Source organism: Muscardinus avellanarius (assembly GCF_963383645.1).
Source record: "Muscardinus avellanarius genome assembly, chromosome: 11".
NCBI classification, from domain to species: Eukaryota; Metazoa; Chordata; class Mammalia; order Rodentia; family Gliridae; genus Muscardinus; species Muscardinus avellanarius.
In genome coordinates, this window is record NC_137797.1 from 90967707 (window position 1) to 90993434 (window position 25728).

Sequence of the window (25728 nt, forward strand, 5' to 3'; positions counted from 1 at the left end):
ATTGCTTTTTAATATTCACTATAAAGTTCTTTTACCTCCGTGGTTAGATTTATTCCTATGTGTCTTATTGGTTTTGGGGTTATTGTGAATGGACTTGTTTTCTGGATTTCTTTATCAGTAGATTCATGATTGAAGTATAGAAAAGCTAATTATTTGTGTAGATCGATTTTGTATCCTACTTGGCTGAGTTTGTTAAGCAGCTCTAGATGCCTTTCGGTTGAGTCTTTTGGAAGTAATTGAAGTGGAGCTCTGGATGTGCTAGTCTCAAAAGCTTTCAGAATAAAACATAGACACCTTAGCTTTGAATGTAAAACATTCATGGTTTATGCCCCAAATACCGTTCCATCTGTATCCCCAAAGGTTCCCTAGAAGCCATACCAGAGGAACTGACTTTCTCCCAAACAGATCATCTGCCTTCATCTCTAGCTTTGTCATTCCAGTTCTTCTGCCCTCGTGGCAAAGGAATGTACACTTTAGAGTCAGCAGCAGTTTTATTTAAATACTGACTTTTCCACTAACTAGAAGAGATAACATGAGAAATCTATTTATTAAACTAATCATAATCTATTTCCTCCCATGTTATAAGTTCATATTGCATTATTGAACTAGTGTGTGTGTGTGTGTGTGTGTGTGTGTGTGTGTGTGTGTGGCACTGGCAGTCAAACCTAGGGACATTCTTCCTCCAAGCTACACCTCCAGTCCTATTTTATTTCTTATTTGGAAATAGGATCTCACTAAGTTGCAGAGGACCTTGCTAAGTTGCTGAGGCTGGCTTAGAACCTGTGATACTCCTGTCTCAGGCATTATCGTACTTATGATAGCATATTTTGACATCTTTAGAGTTGTCAGCGTAATTAGATGCTCAATAAAAATTAAGTCCGTTTTCTTACCATTCAAGTCTTCTTCACTTGTCATAGTCATGTTTCAAAGTAAGATTTTTAAAGCTTCACGTTTCCTTTAAGCCTTTTAAAATGTACCTAATCAGAATCTGTTTTGCCCTTTTTTATATATAATTACTTGGTAGTTTATACCTTTATACCACTTCATATTATAATACTACTTGTCTTTTTTCTACCATATCATGGATTAATTGATAATAGGAAAAATATATGTACAGCCATGTCACCTTGCAAACAGTAGGTGTTTAAATTATGGACATTTTTATCATAATTTTCTTTTTCTTTCTCTGTTAATAGCTCTATTGAGATATAACTCACATGCCTTACAACTCACCCATTTAATGTCCACAGTCCAATGGTTGGTCTCCTATTCAGAATTGTATTTAGATCACTATAATCAGTTCAAGAACACTGTCATTGCTCCTCCCACAAAAACCAGTCCATTCTCTTTAGCCCCAGACAACCATTGATCTATGTTCTGCCTTTACACACAATTCTGTTTTGAGATTTAATACATGTGAAGTTAAAATACTTTATCTTTCATGACTGGCTTCTTTCACCTTGATGTTTTAAAGGATTATTTTGTACCATGTATCAAAACGTCATTCCTTTTAGCTGCAGAAAAATATTCCATTGCATGCATACATCATATTTTGTTTCTGTTCAATTGATGGAAATTTGGGTTGTTTTCATTTTGGACTATTACAAATAATACTGCTGTGAACATTTATGAACTGGTTTGAGATGAACATATATTTTCATTTCTCGTTTAAGTGTTTCTGAGTGGAATATTCTGACTCATGGTAATTCCATGTCTGCCATTTGAGGAGCTGCCCCACTTTTTGCTAAAGCAGCTACACTCTTATGTTTCTACTAGGAGTATGTGAAGGTTCCAGTTTTATTACATCCTTGCCCACACTTGTCTTTATCTGTTTTTTTATTATAGCTTTCTTAGTGAAAATATATTTTATTAATGAAATCTTCTTAATTCAATTGATCTAGTTTTTTGAGTGTCAACTATGTGGCAGACACCATCCTAAGCTATTGGGACCTCTAGTGAAGAAGAGACAGCTATTTCTGCCCAACAAAAGAGCATATGTTCTAGTAGGAGGAAAGAAACACAATAAGTAATCAATAAATAATTGATATAACAAGTTCTTAGCCAAGTTTCTGGGTAAATTGGCTCTTTCTTTCTTTCTTTCTTTTTGTTGGTCAATGGATAGGCTTTTTATTATAGTCATTTTTACCTCTTTACCTTATAATAGATATTCAATTGAATTTAACATCTTTGATATTGCTAAATTCAGTCTGTTGGGGTAAAGCAGAGGAAACAGGAGAAAAGAGAAAAGATGATCAAGGGTGTTGACAGAAGGGAAGGAACTAGTTGTGTGTTAAATAGGTTCACCAAGTTAAGCCACGCTACGTTGAAAAGGTAGGATTTGGGCAAAAACTTGAAGGTAAATGAGTTGACCAAGGAGATATCTGGAAGAAGTATTTCATGACCAGAAGAAACAATCGGTCCACAACCTTAGGATGGGATTCTGTCTAAGGTATAGCAAGGGGGCCAGTGTAGCTGCCTAGGAGGTAGAACGGGAGAATATAGTTGGAGATAAGATCAGTGTGGCTATATGGCCAATTCACACAGGATTTAGCAAATAAATGTTGGATGAGGCACCCTAATACCAAAAAGACTATTCATTTTCTATCTGGAATTCAAACTGGGCATTTTGTATTTTATCTAGCAACCCTACCTTTAGGCAATTAGAGGGACTTTGCCTTTTACCCTGAGGAGATGAAGGGCTACTGCAGGGTTTGTATCAGAGGAGAGACACCATTTTATTTTGGTTTTTAAAGGATTACTCTGTCAGTTGTGTTGAGGATAGGCCATGGAACAGGGAGGTCTAGGAGGCCCCTTATTCCAGATGAGGGATGATAATGACCAAGATCATAGCAGCAGCAGTGGAGATGGTGAGATGTGGTCAGATTCTGGATATATTTGGAAGGTAGAGTCCAGAGCATTTCAACACAGACTGATATGGCACATGCGAGGCAGAGGGCTCGGGGATAACTACGAGGCTTTTGGCTTAGACGACTGGTGGAATGAAGTTATCACTGAATAGAAAGAAGAGGACTGTGGTTGGAGCAGGGTTGAGAAAGAGGATTTGAGTTTATTTGGGGGCATTCTGTGCTGATGATAGGTCATATAAAATGAGGCATAGCCATCAGTCAGCCAAATTTTTGCTATTTTCCATAAAAATATTCAATCACACAAGTTAAAAAGTCACCCATTCACTGGGGACAGATTTTTTTTAATTACTGTACTTTGTATCATATTATTTTAAAGGACCGTATACATGCTTGAATGGTCTTTTTTAAATGCTAGGGGAAAAGTAGCCAGGATTGGAGTTCAATTTTCTGGTTTCTTCTGGAATATCTGAATGGCAAAGGCAGCATCAATCCCAACATCCCATCTTACTTGGCAATGTGATTCATTTTTCCATAGATGTTTTTCTTCATTTCTATTTCATTTCCTTTATCCACTTGAGAGAAAATAATCTTACTACCCAGATCATTTCTTCAGTGTACTTCCAGAGGCTAAAAATATGCCCCGGGAATTGAACAGACTATCATGCACGCATACACACACCACACACACACACACACACACACACACACACACACCCCTGCCATACAGGAGTCTAGGGGCTGGGGTGAGTTGCTAGTCTTCATGTCCTTCAGAGTGGGATGGCCATCCTGTTCACATGTCCTTCACTGATTACAAGTGGTTCTGAAGAGATAGTTTTCATTTGCCTTTCTTCTTTTAACCCAAGTCATGAATAAAATTAATTGTTCTCTGTCCTGATTATTATCTTTTTTCTTGCACAACCATTTGTACCTCTTTTTCTTAGACTCATAGTCCAGTTTAAATGGACAGATTTGATATAGCTCTATTCAAAATCACCTGCAAATCCTACACCAGCAATAGGACTGTGCGTTTCTGAGGATCCCTGGCAAAAATAATAAATGTTAGTTGGGAAGAAATCTATAAACTATGGCCTTTATTCTAGAGGTCATAAGCACAGCATCATTCTTACTCATAACTTTTTAAAGTGGTACACTCTTACAGAAGGCATTTTTTACAATAATGATTATGTTTTGTTTTATACTAAAAAGTGATGGTTAAATGACAGATTACATATATTGTGCTTCCTGTATTTTGCAGGACTCGAGAGGGACAAGTTTGACAACAAAACCGTTTCGTTTGAGGAGCACATTAAGTCAGAACACAATATGTGGCATTATTTGTACTTCATTGTCCTGGTGAAAGTCAAAGACCCAACAGAATACACCGGACCTGAGAGTTATGTGGCTCAAATGATCGTGGTGAGTACCCAGAGATGCACAGTCCGTGGCCAGACTGCATTTTGTGTTTTCACCTCCTCCCAGAATATAGAGGTTCTAGCAATATTCTTCTTGTTAACTTTTAAGTAAGACTGTCAACCATTGAAATTGCCTAAGTCATCAGTTCCCAGTAGACCTCTTGGTTATTCAACCAAGTCTAAGCCTCAAAGGCACAGTTAATAACCACTGAGGAATGTCCTGTGCAGTGAACAGTATTTTTCAGAGATATCTGTCACGTTCCGACTTCGTGTCTGATCCCTCAGCTTCTAAGATCTAGAACTTACCCATTGTCAAATATAAACAAAAGATTCGTACTTTAAGAAATTCCTTGAATTTCAAAAACCTAGAATTTAGGAAATTAAATTAGGTATGGGAAGAGCATGATGTTCAGTTCTAACGGGAGGGCACCACTTTCCGGGCAGTGTACGCTTTCGATTGATTTACCAACATTGGTGGTGGATTTGCATTGATCCTGCCACATGCAGCTGCTTCTAGCACCTCATTAAGAAAAGCACAAAGGATGTGGCTGTCCATAACTTGAAGCTTCTTCTTTCTCGCAGAAAATTAAAACTAACGGGCCTCAAAGAGAATTTAAAGTCACAACTTTAGCATTTCTACATAAACATTTAGTAATTGCATCTACAAGAATTCTTACATTCGATAAATATGGCTGTATAGGATGTTTATTTCCTCAAAAATCACTCTTTGTAAAATTGTGCATACTATTTGAGAAAGGGACCTTCGAGGACCCCTGGTCCACCTTGCTGCTTGAACCTGAAGATAATTAGTGTGAGTGCTGAAGAGCCAGGATCACTGGTTAATAAAGGTTCTAGATCATGCCCTCTGGATGGCCTACTTAGGAAAACAGAGCCCTCCCCATGCTGGGATCAACCAAAGAACAAATTTTCAGGGTGAAATATATTAAGTACAGGTTAATTCAGTAATAATTTACCTTCCCATCAGTGTTGATATGTCACAAGACTGCTATGTATAAATTAAATTTTTCATGATTTTTTTATTATTGATTTTCATCTGGTCGTAATTTTTCTCGGCATTCTTCATTTGACACTAGACAGAAGAACCTGATATTGTTTCTCTTTTTCTACTTTCACATTTCTGTGTTCTCCACATTCTAAATCAGAGGAAGAAAATTATAACTATTTGTGGATATGCATTTACTGTCATAATTTACAAAATCTTGATCTCACATACAAGAAACATTTCATTTCTGTTTGTTGGGGGGAAAATACACTTAAAGCATTACTTTAAAAAAATGACTTCAAGCTGGGTGTGGTGGTGCACGCTTGTAATCCCAGCACTTGGGAGGCTGAGACAGGAGGATCAGCTACTTAGTGAGGCTCTCAGTAACTTAGTGAGACCCTGTTTCCAAATAAAGTATAAAAGGAGGTCTGGGAGTATAGCCCAGAGGTAGAAAAGCCCCTGGGTTCCACCCCCAGTACCACCAAGTAAGTAAGTAAGTAAGTAAGTAAGTAAGTAAGTAAGTAAGTAAATAAATAAATAAATAAATATAAAATATGGCTTCACATTCATATGCATTATCAAAGTTTGAGTAAGTTTGGTCAATAATATTTATTGGGCTTCTATTATGTCTCTTAGACTAAAAATCTTCAGGAAATACAGTGAATAGTCCGATACATTCCCTCTGTGCTAAGGAACTTAAGAGCTTAGTAAGGGGGGAAGAATAACAAACTCAAAGTAGACAGTGCCAAGCTCCCCAAGAGTTGTACAAATGAAGATCTGTGAAGGTATAAAGCTGCAGAATGTCATCCACTGGGCAGGGGTGGAAGGAATCCATTTGTGGGGGTGGGGGTAGACAGGGTAGGCTTTATGCAGATGGGATCTGTCTGCTAGGTATCCGTGAGTTCCTTAAGGAGCAGCCACAGCGAAGGCATGCATGTGTGCACTCAGGCCCTTGGGGGTGGTTACTAGTCCAGTGTCACTGCTTTGTGGTCTGCTTAGAAATTCTGGGCGATATGGCAGGAAAGGCAGACGGGACATTTGAGTAATAAACATAGGAATCTTGGCATTATTTCATCAGCAATGGGAAGCTACAAAGGTTATAACTAAGGGCTTAGTGTGCCCTAGAACAGTAGTCAGGTGATGGTGTGTAAGGCAGTTTGGATAGGGAAGAGATGATTTCAGAGATGGTCTTTACCAATGGATGAAATTGGGGTGGGTGTGGAAGGAGCAGGGGAGGTGTAAGAGAGCAACTTGAGCCAAAGATGCTGGACACTGTGAGCCTGGTCAACTGGGAGAAAGGTGCTTTTGCTTCAGAATGTCTCTGTTAGAAGGAGAAGCTGGTCTGGGAAGACTTGTTGACTTTTAAAAAATTTTTTATTGGTGCATTGTAGTCATACATCTTAATGGGGTACAAAATGGTGGAGGCATACATGCACACATCATCCGATTAGCCCTTAGGAGACTAGAGGGCAGGAATAATTATTTGAAAGAATAGCAAAGTAGCCACAGTGTGAGTCTTAGAGCCAAAAAGACCAAACCTGGGCTGTTTGTCTTATTTGCTGGGTGGTCTTGAGTATGGAGGTGAGTCTCATCTAAAGTGGAGAAAGAGCTGCATGTAGCACAGGAGCATTGTGAGCTCAGTGACATGTGTTAAAACTGTGTGGTAGATTATAAGGACTTAGTAAATGACCATTCTTACTGTGCCTGTCCATGTGGAGCAACCGTGGGAGCCGCTGGATTATAGATGGCGGGGAGAAGGGAGCCAGTGTAAAGAGAGGAGAGGAAAGCCCAGGACAGAAACTTAGGAAGAAGAAAGACAAGTAAAATAGGTAGAAAAGAAGACAATAAAGAAGGCAGGAGGAGTATGTCAGAAGCCAAGAGAAGAGCATTCCAGTGTCAGAGTTCAACAGCATCTGTTGCTGCAAAGAAAGCATGAAGAAGAGACAGGAAAGGGCCTTTCATTCTGCAATGCAGAAATCACCTAGTGACTTTTTACCATAAGAGAACACTGCTAAGAAAATATTGAGCCATCTGTAGCCTTACCATCCAAACCAACATTTTATCAGGATCTTTAAGTATCCACATACTTACCCATTTTTTGCCATCCTCTTCTGACAGAAGGATATTATTCCAACAGGAAACTTCTCATTGTTATCCAGGTAGTGTGCCTCCCAGGTAACAGCCTCCATTCCTGAATTTTAATGGCCAGGAGAAAGAAAAGTGGTATTAGCTATATTTAATGGAAACAAAAATTTGTTCATATTGAAGATTGTTCATTTTTCGAAGTAGCCTTTTTGGAAAACTACAGATCTGTAGGTTGCAAACTCAATTCAGAAAAAAATCTGTTTACTTGGAGCTCTTTGGAGATTATGGCCTTGTAGTCCTGATCCTTCTAGGGAGATAAGGTTTTAGAACATTTAGTAAGATGAAACACGTTTGCCTTTTAATTCAAAGGCTGGTTTGTTTTTTTCCCTCCACTCCAGAGGTAACTGCTCTTAACAGTTTGGTAGGAAACTTTTCAAATTTTTCCTGACACTTTATTTTTGCTCCTAAAAAATGCTTTCATTTATGCAGGCATGGCGGCACATGTTTGTAATCCCAGTACTTGGGAAGCTGATACAGGAGGATAACAGGTTCCAGGCCAACCTCAGAAACTTAGCAAGACCATGTTTCGAAATAAATATAAAAAAGGCTGGTGGTGTAGCTAGGACATAAAACACTCCTGGGTTCAATTGCCAGTACAAAAAAAAAAAAAAAAAAAAAAAAAAGAAAAGAAAAGAAAAGAAAAGAAAAGAAAAGAAAAAGATAAAAATCTTGGTTTAGGTACTTATTTATCAAGAGAGCTTAATAACTAATGCAAAAAAATGAGAATTCATTTATATTGTTTAAGTAAATCTGATTTGTACTTTGTGACCCTTAGAAAATGCTTTCTACCCTTTGTTGAAATGAGGGGGAAATATGTTTGGTGGATGTTTCTCCATCTGTATATATTTTCATTCCCATGCTTCAGCCTTATACTTTATTACCATGTCAATAAGAAATAGTTATACCAATGTCCATGGAAGCGTGCATGGTAAATAAAGTAATGGGTTGTTTCTAGGGATTAGAATTGGCATTAGAATTTTAGGAGACATGTTTGTGATAGAATCAAGAGCACGAAATATTAATTAAAATTCAAAACTGCCTCGCTCCTTCCTTTATGTTCTAAACTACGCTCTTTACTAACCAGTATGTGGATATTTGAATTAGAAAAAGAGATATTCTGGGATATTGTTAAGGGAGGTGAGAGTAGATCAAGGTATTTGGGGAATGTGTTTTCTTCTGGAAAACAACCCCTCATTTTTTATGAGAATGGATATTTTAAGCTAGCAATTTATTGGGAACAGAAAATAAGAAGGGACCATATGGGAAAGTAAAAGTAATGAAAGGGAATCCAGTAAAAGGGAAGAACATGTAACAGGATGAATCTCCAGCCTTTCCCAGTAATGGCCTTTGAGCATCAGTAATCCCCTTTACTTCTCCTGTTATCCAAAGAAAGATGACCGAGGAGGAGCAAACAAAATAAGGATCATTAGAAAAAAATGCCCAAAGCTTTTAGCTGTTTCTCTAACATTTGTGGGGCATTTTCAGTGTTCATTTGCTGAGATATGTTAGAGATCTCTGGGGATATTTACTACTTAATTTGACAAGCAGTGGAACCCAAACAGGAGCTGCATGTACGAGCAGGTACCGTGCAGGTTCAGAGGTCTGCTGCCTTCCAGAGCATCCCCAGGGTGAGCACTGGGCTGCCCCAGAGACCCTGGCTGCCTCCACCATGACCGTGGGTTTTAAGCGACCATTTCTTCTGTTAGTGCCTCGTACTCAAGCTCTTCTGCTTACAATGGCTTTCTAATATCATAGCAATGCAGACTAAGACAATTTAATTCATACTTTGTTAATCTAATCATTAGTCTTAACACAAAATAATTGTAAGTTTATCGAAGGCCATAACCAGGTGTAGAGTTCTTTGTTCTGCACAATACCAGGGCAGATAATATGTATTAAGAGCAATTCAAGCCAGGCATGGTGGCACATGCTTGTAATCCCAGTACTTGGGAGGCTGAGACAGGAGGATCGTGGTTCTCAGACAGCCTCAGTTACATAGTGAGGCCTTCCGCAACTTAGTGAGACCCTGTCTCAAAATAAAGAATAAAAAGCAAGGCTGGGGGAGTAGCTTGGACATAGAATGCCCCTGGGGTCTAGTACCACAGACACTCAAAAGCAACTCAATAAACACTAAGCATGCTACCATCTATGCTAAAAGTTGGATGTATAAGGACAAATAAGAAACCATCCCTTCCCCTAGGAAATTCAAAACGTTTGTTGAATAAATAAATAAAATAACAAGTAAATTAATAAAGAAATGGTTTCTTTCAGCCCGCTGGTAGTCAAACATAATTTACAGAAAGATACATCACAAATAGGTGCAAGCAATTAGAATGTGAAATTTTCATTAGTCAAATGCTAATCAGAAAATAGAGATGCGACAAGGAAGGGCTGTGTCACCTGAACCAAGTATAAAGAATGCAACATTAAAAATCAGGTGGCTGATTTGAAAGATGAGATACTTGAATCCCTCTGTGATCTTTCTCCTGGTGTTTCTGCAGCTCAGCACCTTCCCCCCACAGCCTAAGCGGCTTCCTTCACATGGGGGCAGCAGTACGTTTTGGCGAGATTTTCAGCAACTCACCCTTAAGAATGAATCTTCCTGGCAGTAATCTGTTAAGACCTTAGGAAAAGAGGGATTCCCCTTTGCATGAAATAGAATAGAAATGCAGTCACTCATTACTTTAGCTACTCCACAAGGAGCAAAAGCACAAACAATTTTCCAGATGTTGTTTTCTGATTCTGGAATGCCAGATCAATCTTACGTAGTTAAATCATATTTTTGAGCAGTTAACTACTGCAAGGGGGAGATATTTAGGCTCCTGGAAGACATCAAATTGCCCAAGATTTATATGCGCCCCGTCTGCTTCAGCGCCATTTGCCAACTTAATTCCCGCGTTATTGTTATGTGTCATAATTATGAAATTATACGTTCTGATGCTATTATTTCTAATTTGTACTAATTGTGTAATTGCATCCAATGAAGCCAATTATGTAACTGCTTAATTTTTAACTAAAACCTATTTTAAAGACCTCAGAACTTAACAAGACATTTAAAAAATATTTACATGTCAAAGCAAACTCAGGGGGTCTCTGCAGCTGAGAACACACGTAACGTAATTAAGAAGCCAGTGCGTACATTCAAGGAGACGCCACCTTTTCTTTCCACCTTGAAGTCTGGACAGATGTTTCCATTTTCGGCTCTGAATTTCCTTCTCATTGTGGAAGCTACACTCCACAGTCTTCTCATTTTCTATTCAGTGTTTACATGTAAGATCCATGAACTGGCACCTTTTCCTACACATATCCACACCTTTCTAATCCTCTTTCTTACATATGTAAACAAGAGACAGAAATGGAGTACTTAACAATGTGGCTGACCCTGGAGCTTCCTTTTGGAAGACCACTCCAGTGTTCCTGTTGTTGGACCTCAGTGCTCCAAGTGAGAGAGAAAGGCCTGGGACAAAATGGTTTTCAACTGGTTTCCATGAATGGAGGTGGGGTGGGATAAGGAGCAGGGCAGGCAGTGAGGCGCTGGCTCTGCTCCATCCCGGGGAGCTTCGTGCATTGATCAGAAACTGGTGATTGTCCCTAGAGTTCAAGAAGCTGAAATTGGCTTTTGTTAGCTGTTCTAATCACTGTTGGAGGAGCTCGTGGTAAAGGAGTGGGCATCAGACTATGGAGTTAGATTTTTTTTTAAGGATTTTCATTAAGAAGATTGATGACTCATCCCCTTTGCTCTCTGTTTACCCACTGGTAAAATATGTCTAATGGGTCTATCAGAATTCAGAATAGAAGCCTGCTGAACTGGGCAGGTCCCTGGAGAGCCCCTCCAGTCCCGGGCATTAACACTTCCACTGCCAGGTCATGGGGGAGGGAGTGGAGGCAGGAATTCCCAGTAAGACAAGGGCAGATAAGGCTGCAGGGGAATAGGAGGCGGACGTTGTTCCACACACAGAGAAACAGAGGCCTACAGAGGATGGGTAACCTGCCCGAGGTGGCAGAGCTAGCACAGTGGGCACCGTGTGGATATACCCGGCACACGCGAATGGACAGCAAAAGTCTATTGACACTGGATCCTGAGCACACATGCAATGAGAAGCCGAGGTTCCTGGAGAGCAGCAGAGCAGCGGCAGCCAGCGCTGTACACAAGGTTGCTTTACACCAGAGGGACTGTGGAAATCCAGTCCACAGAGCAAGGAGTAGACCAGGCCAGGAACAGAGGACCACCAATGAGAAGGCCTGCGAGGAGTTCTCGAATGAAAAAGAGAACTCGCTGGGGACTGGCTGGCAACTGCCTGCTTCCTATGAAGACTAGAAGGGTCACAATGACAGTTGTTAACAATTGCAAGCCAGAAAGGAAGGGCCGCAGACTTTCAATTTATATGACATGTATTTACTGGGGAGCAGTAGGCCCAAGGCACCGATAGAAACAAGAAAACATCACCGCTGCCCTCACAGAGCCACAGTTGAATGAGAAGGACAGCTGTGTTCACTGCAAGCTGTCATGAGATCCGGTGATAGAATAGACATCGGAACACTCAGGCACCAGGGACATTTTAAATGACGCCATTGCCCCTGCTGAAGACCCTTCCTAGATACCTAGGATAAAATTCCCATCTCTTTCCTGGAGCCCTTGTACAGCTTGGCCTGGCCTACTTGGCCACTTCATTCCTTCTCCCTTAGCCAACTTTGGTTCAGCCATGTTGGCCTGTTTCACTTTTCAAATATGGCTCCTGTTTGGCCTGGTCCACGCCTTTGCGGATGTGCGTCTTCTGCTTATCCTCACTGTCCCCAAGCTCTCTGCGTGTCTACCTGACTCCTCCAGTTCAGCTACTTTCTGCTCTTCATTTCCTTTAGCATTTATATTAAACTTTAGTTTTTTTATACTTATTGAGATCTTTGCTCTCCACCATAACAATGCACCCTCTGCCGGGCAGTGACATGGCTTTGTCCTCTGCTGTATCCCCCGTACCCCAGCCAGTGCGCAGCACGTGGTAGGCACTCAGCATAGATCTATTATACAAAAGAAATAAAAGCCACTGGAACACAGTGGACCAGATGGTTACTTCTGGCCGAGGACACCGGGGACAGTTTCTCAGAGAAGATTCAAGGAGAGTTGGGCCTTAAAAATGAGGAGGAATTTGGCAACAGGGGTGGAGGGGAATATGGTATAGGAAGGGTTTTAAAGCATGAGATAAAGAAAGGGAATTAATTAAGTGTATAATATGTGATAGCAGCTTTGCATATAATTTAGTTTGTACTTAATTATGCTCATTTTGTATAAATAGAGGCTCAAAAATATATGTTATTCATCCAGAGTTCTCAGAAAATAAAGACTTGAACTGGGATCCAAGCACCGATCTGTCTAGGGCCAGTGTCCATGATTTTACTTAACCCAGGTCAAATATATGTAAATCAAGTACTGGAGAAAAGGTAAGGAAGAAACTCAAAATCAAAAGCTGAGAGGCACCCTTTGGGAGAAGGTATTCTTTTTCTGCTTCTCTAGCAGGTTTAGGAATTGAAGTTCTTAACGCCTCAGCTGCAGTGTGGAGTTCTGATCTCGGATGTCTTGACAATCATAAAGTGTGTTCCAATTTCTTAAAGATATATTCAGTCAAAAGACACAGGTTGAGCGTCACTGTGTTCCAGACCCTGGTCTAGTCCTTGGGATTCAAAATAGAGGCAGATACTCTACCTTCCCCGGGGAAGCTGTGGTGGGATTCTGGAGGCCAGCACTAAGCGGGAGCGGCCTCAGTACAGGGCCTGGCTGCAGAGCAGGGGCCTGGCAAGGCGGAGGCTTCCTGGAGGCCGAAGGAGGAGTCTGCTGGAGGTCAATTACATAAATGAAGGAGCTGGAAGAATACTTGTGTATGTCTGAAGAAGAGCGAAGATAGGGAGACCAAGAGTCATAAGTGTTGATCAGGAGCCAGAGCACACAGGGGTCTTTTGCGCTTGCAAGTTTTTACTTTATCCTGAAAGGTTAGGGAGCCTGTCAGAGATATTAAACCCAGACAGGGGCATTCTACCTCCAAGCCACACCCCCAGCCCCTTTTTTTAAAATTCTTTATTTTGAAACAGGGTCTCACTAAGTTGCGGAGGGCCTCACTAAGTAGCTGAGACTGGACACAAACCTGCTATGATCCTCCTGTCTCAGCCTCCCAAGTACTAGAATTACAAGCATGCACTACCACACTGGGCCAGTTTTGCATTTCAGAGACTATGATCCCTGATGACATTCATTCAAGGGGGCCATCCTGGAGAACACAAGAAAAATAGGTAGAAAAGTTTTCACTCCACAACAAAGAAAATGAGAGCTGACACAGAGTTGAAATGCTGCTGGGAATTGAGGAGAAATGAAGGCAGAGGTTTTAGCAAAGGTAAAGGCAAGGTCATTTCATTCCCTGGCCTGGGATAGTTGGAGGTAGTTGGACAGGAGAGAGCCCCAGAGGAGGAAGATGAGAAGACATGATCATCTCTGTTCAGCTTTAGTGTCCCAGTAAGAAAGGGGCCACACGAGTCTAGAGGTCAGATGAAAAATCTAAAGTGGGCAATCCACTAGAAAAGTTAAACACCACAAAGACACAATTTTAGCCTTTGTGTGTTTGGTGGGGGGAGGGGGTGGGCTGGCGATTAAACCCAGGGGCATTCTACCTCTAAGCTACATTCCCAATATAAAATATTTTATATTTTTATTTATTTTATTTTTTATTTTATATATTTATATTAATTAGTGAGGCCTGAAACAAGGTCTCATTAATTTGCTGAGGCTGGCAGGAACCTTCAGTCCTGTCTAAGCCTCCCAAGTACTGGGGTTACAGGCCTGTGCCACCACACCTGGCTTAATTTTAGTCTTTTTTATTTATTCACTTGGGGTATCCAAGGAGTATAAAATAGTGACTGGTATATTATAGATACTTGATAAAGATTTGCCAAATGATCATACATCACTCAGTTATACCTGATATAAATGACAGATTTGGAAAAGGCTGTTTAAGGGAGGTTATGTAGAAAAAATAAATCAGGGGAAGCCTGCCCTGGGACTTAGAAGGGCACAGAAGTAGCTCTTATTTAATAACAATAATGATAATAATGTCGAGCCCACCACCCAGGTTTTCATCAAAAAGGAGAACCAGAGAGCAGCAAAACAATTTCATAGGAGAACTCTAAAAGAAGAGTTTAGCTTTTCATTAGCTAGAGGATCTAGAAGTGGTTTGCTTCATTTGTGGATACCTTGCATCCCAACTTTGATTAGTGAGTTTTCGTATGGATTCATACTGCAACCCCAAATGTTTAGAGCAAAATGACCTGGATTTGTTCAATAGGTAGCAGCCTTTTTGAAAGAGTGACCCATCCTAAGTCATTTATTTTAAACTTATAAAAGGGATGTTCACATCTCTGATTCCCATAACCTTAATAAAAAGATTTCTTCCCGCTGTGCTGAAGAAAATTCTTGTTTCCCAGTTCTAGTCATTACTGTAAGATCTTGTTGAATTCTTGGTTGGCTTTCTGGAATAATAATGTCCACATTGTTAGGACTGATACATTTTACTCAGAAACTCTGGCTTTCTTCCAGAGAGTAACAGATGCCATCAAAATGTAAGTTGTGGGAATGAGAACTATATACGGTAAAGCCGCAGGACTCCTGTCTAATGGTTTTTAATAGACTGGCATTGCCTGGGCCACATTATGAGGAATTAGTTAAGATGGCAATTAAAGTTGGAATCCTGCTCTCATGTGAGGGAGGGTTATCAGGCAAGCCAATTTCCATAGGATTGGGGAACTAATTTTATTTAAGAAAATTCCTAAGAAATAATTGCTGACTTGTACAAAAGTGATTCAGCATTTGTATTTCAGAGATCAGCTATTTAATATCATGTTAGTGGAGCCTGCCACTTTTATAGGATTTAGAGATCAAGGCATTTCAAAATAATAGCACCTGAGGTTAAGTTACCTCAGCTTTCTGAGTCTGATTCCTCATCTCTGAACGGTGATAATATTCCTCTTTACTAGGATTTTTGTGTGAGTTAGACATAATCACATGTGTCCTGGTGCCTACCAAGGTGTCTGGCTCCTGGCTATTACTCAACACGTGTTTGCTTGTCCCACTTCTACCCAGAATATTTGGCTAATGAAGAGAACGTGGCCAAATTTAAATGCTACTTTGTGCAGATGCAAAACTCTTCTTAAGCCATTTAATGGTCGAGCGCTCTACCGATTGGCACCGTACTTTTGACAGATTGAGCAATGGTCAGCTTATCCTCTGGAAAGGTGGGCAGAGGAGATCCAGACAGGAAGAGCCAGTCACAGCAGTTACTGAGAGCAGACAACAGACCAAGAAAGAGTCACCATAAGTTTTATGTAAACAGTGAGCATTAAAGGCACTAGGAAAAAGGTGGCATAGAGAAGCCTTTCACATATTGTTGTCTGACACAAATTCAAAATCATTTATCATTTGTTCCTTTGTTAAAACAAACGTCAGGAGCTCACTTAAATATTTTGATTAATAGGACTTTTGAATCCATGTGCGTTCGATTTATATGTTTGTTTATTTCTTTGTTTGTTTGCTTGTTTGTTTGTTTTGTGGTACTAAGGATCGAACCCAGGGAAATTCTATTTCTGTGCTCTCCCCACCAGCCCTATTTTAGTTTTCATTTTGAAATAGGGTCTCATTGAGTTGCCAGGGGTCTTGCTAAGTTGCTGAGGTTGTCCTCAAACCTGAGAGCCCTCTGTCTCAGTCTACAAATACTAGTGTTACAGGTGTGCAGCACCACATCTGGCTTCATCTGAGTTTTACAAGTGATTCTGGGATAGATCTTATCACAGAGAAGTTTGGAGCATCCCAGCGAGGACAGGACTGTGAAAAGGTTTGATAGCATTGACACTGAGTCAGAGCATAAATGATGTAAGAACCAATTCTATTTCCCTTCCATCTTCATCTTGGGGGTTCAGGAACAAGCTTTGCCTTCTTACAGGCTCTATGATGAGGCTATCCAGGGGATATTTAGTTTATTTTCCCAAAGAATACATTATTTAAGCCCTTTCAGGTGAAGAACTTGCAACATTTTTCTGTCACGTAATCACCTTCTTCATTTTTTCTAACATTTGAAAGAGTACCAGTATCAAGCACACTGGTTTTATTTCCTTTAGAACTCATATTCTGACTCTCTGAGTTTCCTCCTGCACTGGTGTTCTCCCATAATTATTAACTCTGAAGAAAGATTTTGAAGTGTTGACGTAATTCTGTGGGATTATTGATGAGCACCTCAAACATTCCTGGCATCCAAAAACCCTAGATCACCAGAAACTGAAATTCAGAAGGAGCCAGATTCAAAGGTAGTTGAATTGCAAAGGTACCTGGGACTTTTCAAAGAGAAAAACTACTCATGCTTTTCTTTTAGCTACCGTGGATGCGCCAAATTGTGCTATGAGGGGCCACTAGTCCCGCCTCTGCTAAATAGTCCTGTGACTCTGCGAAGAGGTGCATTTGATGAATGCAGGCACCTTATTCACTATGAGAACCTCAGTGATTTCTGGAGTCTCTTCGATCCTGCTTTGAAAATCCTGATATCAGCCGGGCGTGGTGGCGCACGCTTGTCATCCCCGTGCTTGGGAGGCTGAGACAGGAGGATCGCGCAGGTTCGAAGCCAGCCTCGGCAACTTAGTGAGGCTCTCAGCAACTGAGTGCGACCCTGTTTCCAAATAAAATATAAAAAAATAGGGCTGGGAGTATAGCCCGGAGGTAGAAAGCCTCTGGGCTCTACCCCAGTACCATAATTAATTAATTAATTAATTCCTGATATCTCTAATATTTCAAATATATTTGAAATTTGCGTGTGTGCGTAGTGTTCTACCTCTAAGATACACCCCAACCCTTTTTTTTTTTTTTTTTTTACTATTTATTTTGGAACAGGGTCTCATTGAATATCTCTGAGCCTCACTAAGTTGCTGAGGCTGGCCTTGAACCTGTGATCATCCTCTTGGTCTCCTAAAGAAATATTTCTTTATTTCTAATTTGGGAGTGTTGGTATTTGTTTTATATGAGTATGACAAACCGGAAGCAGTTGCTGCAGGGACTCGGGAGTGGCCAAAGTTGGACTCTTTTACTCTTATTCACCGAAAGTCCCGGCTGGAACCAGTTGGTGCGTCTTGCTGATCTGTAGCCCATAAATTATGCCTCTGTGCTCTGACTTTCTCACTGGGACAACACTGATGAGGGAAAGACTGTGAATTTTCCTCTAAGACCTGCAGCCAAACCCTCTGAGAAAAAATTCAAAGCAACTCTGGTGGGATCAGAGGTTTGGAAGACTTCACCTCCCTTGGGTTGTACCTGCGCCACTCCCTGAGCCCAGGATTAGCATCACTTGGAAACACTAAGTCCAGTTTGAAAGTGTCATTTTAGAAAACAAAGGCCTAGTGCCAACAGATATATAATAAAATGAATCATTTAATTGGGGTGGGAACATTTATTTTACTTGGATGTATCATGGTGGCCTCTCTTTGTTTTCTAACACGTAACTCACTTGTACCCAAGAATCAAGAATGAAGTGAGTCTAGACTGTTGAAAGGGGGTCTCCGATGATGGGGTGATGTGTGTGAGACACGGTGTGCTAGCGTGGTTTAGACGCAAGCTGGGGAACTCTGGGAGCGTTTGGCAGATTATACAACCTCCCTGTATCTTGACTTCTTTATCTGTAAGATGAGTAAGCACTCCTACCTGTAGGATTAATTAAATTACTTTTTTGCATTCTCTGACACATAACAAATGGTACCTTAAATTTATTCAACAACTTTTATTAGTGCCTACCATGTCTACATCAAAGGGTTAGGCAGTGTAGGAGAAGCACAAACAGAAGATGAGTAAATGACCTGGCTTCAGCCATCTTGGGCCTATGGGAGAGAACAACACATGGTCATGAGGGTTGGATAATACCACAGGCAGTGACTTTCAATAAGTTACAGAGGAGGTACGTCATCCAGAGGATGCGTATGAAAGAACTGAGCAGATTGGATTGTGTATAAAGGAAGTGAGCGGATTTGAATCCGGTTGCCCTTGGTACCCATGGTTGTTTCCAGAACCTCCCAGCACTTGTCAAGTTCCTCATATAAAATGGTGTACCCTTCTCAAGAACCTAAGCACATCCTCCCATATACTGTGCTTTCAATCATCTCTAGATGACCTGTCATACTTAATACAATGTAAATGGCTTTGAGTGAACTATTAGACTGTATTGTTTAGGGAATAATGACAAGAAAAGAAAGCTTGTATATGTTCACCACAGCAGTTTCTTCTCCAAATATTTTCCATCTATGGCTGGTTGTATCCTGGATGTTGAAGCTGGATATGCCAAGGATCAGCTATACTTGGCACTCAGGACCTAATTCACTGGGATTAGGTTGGGGCTAAATGGTAGCAGGAATTTCTCGTGGTAAGTGGTTTTTACTTAATCCTTTGAGTAAAGGAGACACATCGATGACTCCCCCCCTCCCCCGTGATGGGAATTGAACCCAAGCCTTTTGCATGCTAGGCAAGTGCCCTACCATGGAGTTACATCCCAACCCTTTTCATTTTATTTTGAGACAGATTCTTGCTAAGTTGCCCAGGCAGGCTTCAAATTTATGATCCTCCTGCCTCCTGAGTAGCTGGGATTACAGGAGTGCACCACTACACCCACTTGACATAGATGATTTCTAAGTTGAAGAATTACATAACTTTGAAAAAAATTGGGTCTTTTACGAAGTGTCATATAGTCCATAGTAGGGTGTAGTGAAGGGGCAAGTGGGTGGAGGAAGGAAAAACAGTGACCACCTTACTAATGAAAAATGTGATGAAGGAACCAGGAACAGAAACAAAGGGCTGGGATGGAGGAGAGGTCTTACCCAGGGTGAGGGGCGCTGTGGTCTGGTGCCACATCCATAAGCCAGGAGGGCTGGGCTCCCCACTCCCACCCCGCACCTGCCTCTACCGCTGTGTCCAGCCTCTTGTCTTCTCCACGTGGGTTTCCGTTCCTCCCACCTGGGCTCCCACTGTTCCCTCTACCTGTGTATTCATGAGCTTTTCATTGCTGTGGCAAAATACCCGAAGGAAACAACTTAAAGCTTTGAGGAAGGTTGAGGTTGTTTAGGCTCATGGTTTCAGAAGTTTCAGTCCATGTTGGTTGGCTTTGGGGTGAGGCAGTGCATTGAGGGGGGGGCACAAAGCTGCTCACCTGTGGCAGTAAGAAAATGAGAGAGAAGAAAAGAGAGAGCTCAGTCCCAATATGTTCTTCGAGGGCTGTCCCCACTGAATAAACTGTCTTCCACTAGGCCCCACTTTCTAAAGCTTCTACCACCTCCCTTCACTGCCACAGCTGGTGACGAAGACACCAACACATGTACCAGTGGACACTCCAGATCCCAGAATGCATCTCTTCAGAAGTTAAAATCCTCCTTTCCTGGCCACCCTATCTAAGGAAGGCTCCTCTATCACATAGAGAACCTTGTCTTGTTTTACCCAGCACCCTTACCACTGTCTTAAGATTCTTGGCCCATGAGTTTGTCAACTATCTTAGTATTGTCTTTGTTTTCCTGGACACTGGACTCTTCTTTGTTCTGATGATTGTTTGCTAAGGACCTAAACATCTGTGGGACAAGAAGGTTTCAACCAATAACTATTGAATAAGATCTTGAAATCATTGATGTGTGAGGTCCTTGCAGTAAGAGTTTTCTGACTTCCTGATTCCAAGTGAAAAATAAATTAAGAAAACTGCTTACTGACAGTGGATTTATAAGAAAGAAAAAAAGGCTCAAAATTTTAAGTTTGGGTGACTACTTGAAAAATTCTTTTAGGGATTGGAATATCAATAATTATCTCCCGCCCCAATATTCAGGGGAACCTTTTTTGTATATTTTTTAAAATGCATCCATATACATTTGTGTATATGTACACAAATGACAGTGGACTACCCAAAGGACAGTGATTCCTGAATCTCTGAAGACAGCAGCTCTGGAGGTCAGGAGAGAGGACCAGAGTAGACAGGAAGCGCCATGCGCATGACTCGTGTCTGCCGATGGTAACAGCAAAGATCGGTGTATTTAAAACTCTTCATGGAGCTATTTATATTTGAATGGAAACTCCCCATGGAGGAAAATTACTCAAAAGAAAATGCCAAGAGAGTTTAGCATGGTGAATCAGTAGCACGTAATATTTACAGGCCTTTGGGTACTGTTTAGGACAGGGAGACCCGGGCCTGGCTGTGGAGAAAGATTTCTCCTCAGGTCCCTCTGTCTTGCACAGTGACAGGGCCTGGGGATGCCATGCTGACACCAGCTGGTGTACTGTTGTAATTCTGATGCCAACCACTCAGAGCTGTTAGCACAGACCCCACAGGTCAGAGAGCATGGTCCCTGAGGGTCTTTCTTCACATGCCAGCTTCTCTTTTCACTCTTTATTTTGAAACAGAGTCTCACTAAGTTCCTGAGGCTGGCCTTAAACCTGCGGTCCTCTGGTCCCTGTCACTCACACTTTAGACCAACTGGCTATAAATCCTGGGGTTCCCTTGACCCCTTCAGGTTTGACAATTCATTAGAGTGCCATAGAACTCCAAGAACCACTATGCTCATAGTTACAGGCTTTGTTCAAAGGTTACACAGCAGGAGTAGCCAGATGAGGAGGCCAATGGGACAGGCCTGGGCAGGTTTTGGACACAGGGCTTCTGTGCTCTCACCAGTGGGGTCAGCCCCTCACCTTCGTGGCATGGCCATGTGCTCACCCGCCAGGGCTCTCCGCTGAGCTCTGATGCCCAGAGTTTCCTTGAGGATTTCATTACAAAAGCAGGAGCCCATTGTTTGCCACATAATTGAACTCAATCTCCAGCCCCGGCCACCCCAGAGCTAGCTGACTCAAAGCCCAAACCTCTAATCACAGAGTTGGTCTTTCGGATGACCAGTCCCATCCTGAGTCATCTCACCTCTCAGCCCAGACTCAGATGGGATGCGGAGGGCACATGAACAACACCGCACTCCCATCACCCAGAAAAGTCTGAGGGGTTTAGAATCTCCCTCCCAAGACTCAGGGACAAAGACCAGTCAAATCTTTACATCAGCTATATTTCCTTTGTGATGTATATGCATTGGTGGGGTTTTTTGTTTGTTTTTTATTTTCAAATCCTTGCTGGGCATAGTGGTGCACACCTGTAATCTGAGTACTTGAGCCATTTAGATAAGAGGATCGCAGGTTCCAGGCCATCCTCATCAACTTGGTGACACTCGCAGCAACCTAGCAAGACACTGTTTCAAAATAAAAGCCGAAGAGCCAGGCGTGGTGGCGCACGCCTGTAATCCCAGTACCTAGGAGGCTGAGACAGGAGGACTGTGCGAGTTCGAAGCCAGCCTCAGCTACTTAGTGATGCTCTCCGCAACTCAGTGAGACCTTGTTCCCAAATAAAATAGAAAATAGGTCTGGGAGTATAGCCCAGAGGTAGAAAGCCCCTGGGTTCCATCTCCAGTACAATCAAAATAAATAAATAAATAAATATTAAAATTAAAAAGGACTGAGGATGTAGCTCAGAGGTAGAATGCCTCTAGGTTTCATGCCTAGCACCAAAAAATAAAAACAAAAAAATCCTATTTGGAATCAAGTTTTAAGCCTTAAATGAAGATTAGCATTCTTCATTTTTCTGTCTAACGCACAGTGAACACACCATCAAACTCTCTTATCTACACTATCTATTAAGATGGGAATGATCCCACACGTTTCTAAAACTTTTTCCTCTCATCCACATAACCTTAGCTCTACCCTGGACCGCTGCAGGTGCACTGAGCTGACATTGGCTCCTGGGCTCATTCCACCGGGAACAAAGTGGTGACTGGTTTTTTTCTGTACTAGGGATTGAACCCAGGGTCACTCTACCACTGAGCTACATCTCACTAGGTTGCCTAAATTAGCCTGAAACTTGTAATCCTCCTACCTCAGCCTCCAGAGTAGCTGGGATTACAGTCACACACCACCATACCTGGCAAAGGTGATCTTTTTTAATTGATAGAGTAGGATGTGCATTCCCCCACTGCAAGTCTTCTGCTAACTCCTCCTGCACAATTGAATCAAATCCAAACATCTTGTTCAGACCTGTAAGCTCAGCCACCTTGCTGGGCGTGTGGCCCCCACACTGAGCCCCCCGTGGGTCCCCCAAGGACCTTCACTCCTGTTCCTGTATCCACAAACCCCGCACATCTCACATCTCTACTTAAATGTCAACAGCTCAGCCAGGCATGTTGGGTGGTACATGTCTATAATCCTAGTACTTGAGAGGCTGAGACAGGAGGATCACAGGTTCAGGGCCAGCCTCAGCAATTTAGTAAGACCCTCTTTCAGAATAAAAACTCAAACGAGCTGGAGGTGTATCTTGGAGGTAGAATGCCTCTGAGTGCAATCCTCAGTATTAAAAAAAAAAAAGCTGAGCGTGGTGACACATGCTTATAATCTCAGCATTCAAGTGACCAGAGGATCACGGTTCATGGACAGCCTCAGCTACTTAGCGAGGCCCTTCGCAACTCAGTGAGACCCTGTTTCAAAAACTAAAAAGACTACAAAATAGGGGTAGGGGTGTAGCTCCAAGGTAGAATGCCCCTGGCGGGGACATTTTCAAAAGAGGTCTCTCTTCCCACTTAATCCTGTTATCTTGTTTTTTCATTATCCCAAGACACTCACCATAGTCTGACATTATTTGTCTATTTTACTGTGTATTCTACTTGGATGTAACCTTCATTAGGTCAATACCTTTGCTCACGGTTACATTGTCAGGACTTAGAACAGTGGCTGGCACATAGTAGAGACTTGGTAAATATTTGATGAATGAATAAATGAACAAATAAATGAGAAAGACACATGTAATAAAATAGCTTGAGTGACTTAACTTTCAAATAATACAGATGAGAGCTACAGCAAGACTGCTCAGTCAGTGATCAAAGACACAGATATTAGACTATCTGATTTTACATAACAGCTTGGCTACCTGGCTGTGTGTTATTGGGGAATTTGCTTACCTCTGTGTGCCTCGTTGTTCTTATTATAAAAAGGAAGCTAAAATATTATCTACCAAAACACTTAAAGACTATGTTCAAAGGCTGCCTCCTAGTAATTCAGAATTTACTCTTACTATTTATAACTCTTCAGCCTGTACATATTCAAGTAGAACCTTTAACCCAAGGTACAAGAGCTTTAAGATTGACCTGGATGTAAACAACTAGATTAGGAATTAAAGGACATTTATTGGCCATATTACCTTACCCTCCTTTTGCTTCTTTTTATGAACATCAGGACGTTGGATTAAATCTATCAAAATATCCTTGTTTTGTTTTGTTGCAGTACTAGGTAGGGGTTGAACCCAGGGAGCTCTACCACTGAGCTACACCCGCCTCCAGCCCTTTTTTAATTTATTTTTTATTTTGAAACAGGCTCTTGCAAAGTGGCCCAGGCTGGCCTGGGACTTTTGATCCTCCTGCCTGAGCCTCTTGAGTCACTGGGATTACAGGCGTATGACACCACAGCCATCCTCAAAATGCACTGTGAGCTCTGATATTCTGTGGTTTTATAATGAAAACTTCATAAGTCTGGCAGATTTGAAAGCCAGAAGAGAATCAGACACTAACCTTGAAGAAAAGCAACGGGGCTCTCTTCCTTATTATAAGGTTTCGCTCATTCAGCAGCCTCCAAATAGTCCTAAGATACCAGCAAAACGTACTTTACAGGATGCGACCAGTCTGGTGGTGATGAGGCTGCCTCCTCCAGTCTGTACAGGGAAACAACAAAGAAAACAGGAGCAGAAACTGGAGTCAGAGTCAGGTCAACAACCCCTGTCAGCTGAGTATGATGACGCACGCTTGCAGTCCCATTAAAGGATAACAGGTTCGAAGACAGACTCAGCAAGTAGAGAGACACTCATCAACCTAGCAAGACCCCGTATCAAAACAAAATATAAAAAGATCTGGGGGTGTATCTTGGAGATAGAACACCCTTGGGTTTAGTACTTGGTAGTGCGCGCACGCGCGCGCGCGTACACACACACACACACACACACACACACACACACACAGAGCATGTCAGCCAACTCTTCTCTTAGTTTTTCCTAAACAGATTCCATGAGAAAGAAAAGGAATCTGTTTACATCAGTAGTAAGAGATAGGGCTTTGTTTTAGGAGAACTAGGTATAAACAGTGGCAGAATTATGTACTAACATGTCATTATGATCCTTCTGCCTGGCAATCGGCACCTTAGTTGATCTGCTTAAAATCATAGTCACACAGTGGGTCTTCCTAGAATAAATCATTGGCTCCCATTGCTCCTTCATATTTTTTTTCCAAGGCTGGGTCTTAGTTAGCTCTCTTGCCAGGCATCTTCTCTTCATATACCTTCATTGTTTCATTTATTCCTCCCTATCTACAGTATTAGTTTTGTCAGATCTTTGTCCTCTGATTACAAACGTGCTTTGGGAAATCGTATCCTTTCCCGTCTTCATCCATGCATCTCACCCTTAGTCTCAGTTTGGTGGATGTACATGAGGTAGAAGCAAAGATTATATCATCTTCAGTAAAGGAGAGAATGCAGGTGAGCCACAGAGAAAGAAATCAGTCAGGCTGGCAAATTGCATCTGTGGGACGGAGCACAGAATGTTTGTTTCTTCCTATATTTCTTGAATGAGTTTATGACAAAAAATGTACATGAAAAAGCGAGGAGACATTTTGCCCAATCTGAATGACACTGATGTATTTTTTACATCATGTAATCTTTCCATATTTTCAATAACAATCTTTGATACAACATTTTATACAATTGCCTGAAGAGCCTTCAGAGATAAAAGTACATATCTAAGGTTGTAAATTGGGTACATCCAATATCTAGATAATGGAAGTCACTCTACAGAGTTCAGTAGATCAAGAATTTGCTTTATAACTGGAGAATTGGGGAGATATTGAGATTTTAATAATCCTCAATTATAATCCTCAACAATGCCATTAGTTTTAGCCAATCTCAGTTCAAGTGACATTGGGGTGATTTTCTGCATCATCAAGGAATCATCTAAGGCCTTGTTCTGGTTACTGTGGAGAGGATGTCCCAAGGGCTGTTTTTGCTTTATAACTGGAGAATTGGGGAGATATTGAGATTTTAATAATCCTCAATTATAATCCTCAACAATGCCATTAGTTTTAGCCAATCTCAGTTCAAGTGACATTGGGGTGATTTTCTGCATCATCAAGGAATCATCTAAGGCCTTGTTCTGGTTACTGTGGAGAGGATGTCCCAAGGGCTCTTTTGTTGTTGTTG

The 25728-nt window shown here is 41.4% G+C and overlaps 1 protein-coding gene across 4 annotated transcripts in view; it reads left to right on the top strand.

Annotated features, from left to right (window-relative positions):
* ITPR2 (inositol 1,4,5-trisphosphate receptor type 2) overlaps positions 1-25728 on the top strand; it is a gene marked incomplete at both ends in the record, with an annotated part of 551977 nt that overhangs the window by 493446 nt on the left and 32803 nt on the right. For all 4 annotated transcript variants that reach the window (XM_080705463.1, XM_080705466.1, XM_080705464.1 and 1 more), the window contains one exon: positions 4123-4283. In XM_080705463.1, the coding sequence (XP_080561589.1) occupies positions 4123-4283 (161 nt within the window). The remainder of the gene's footprint in view (positions 1-4122; positions 4284-25728) is intronic.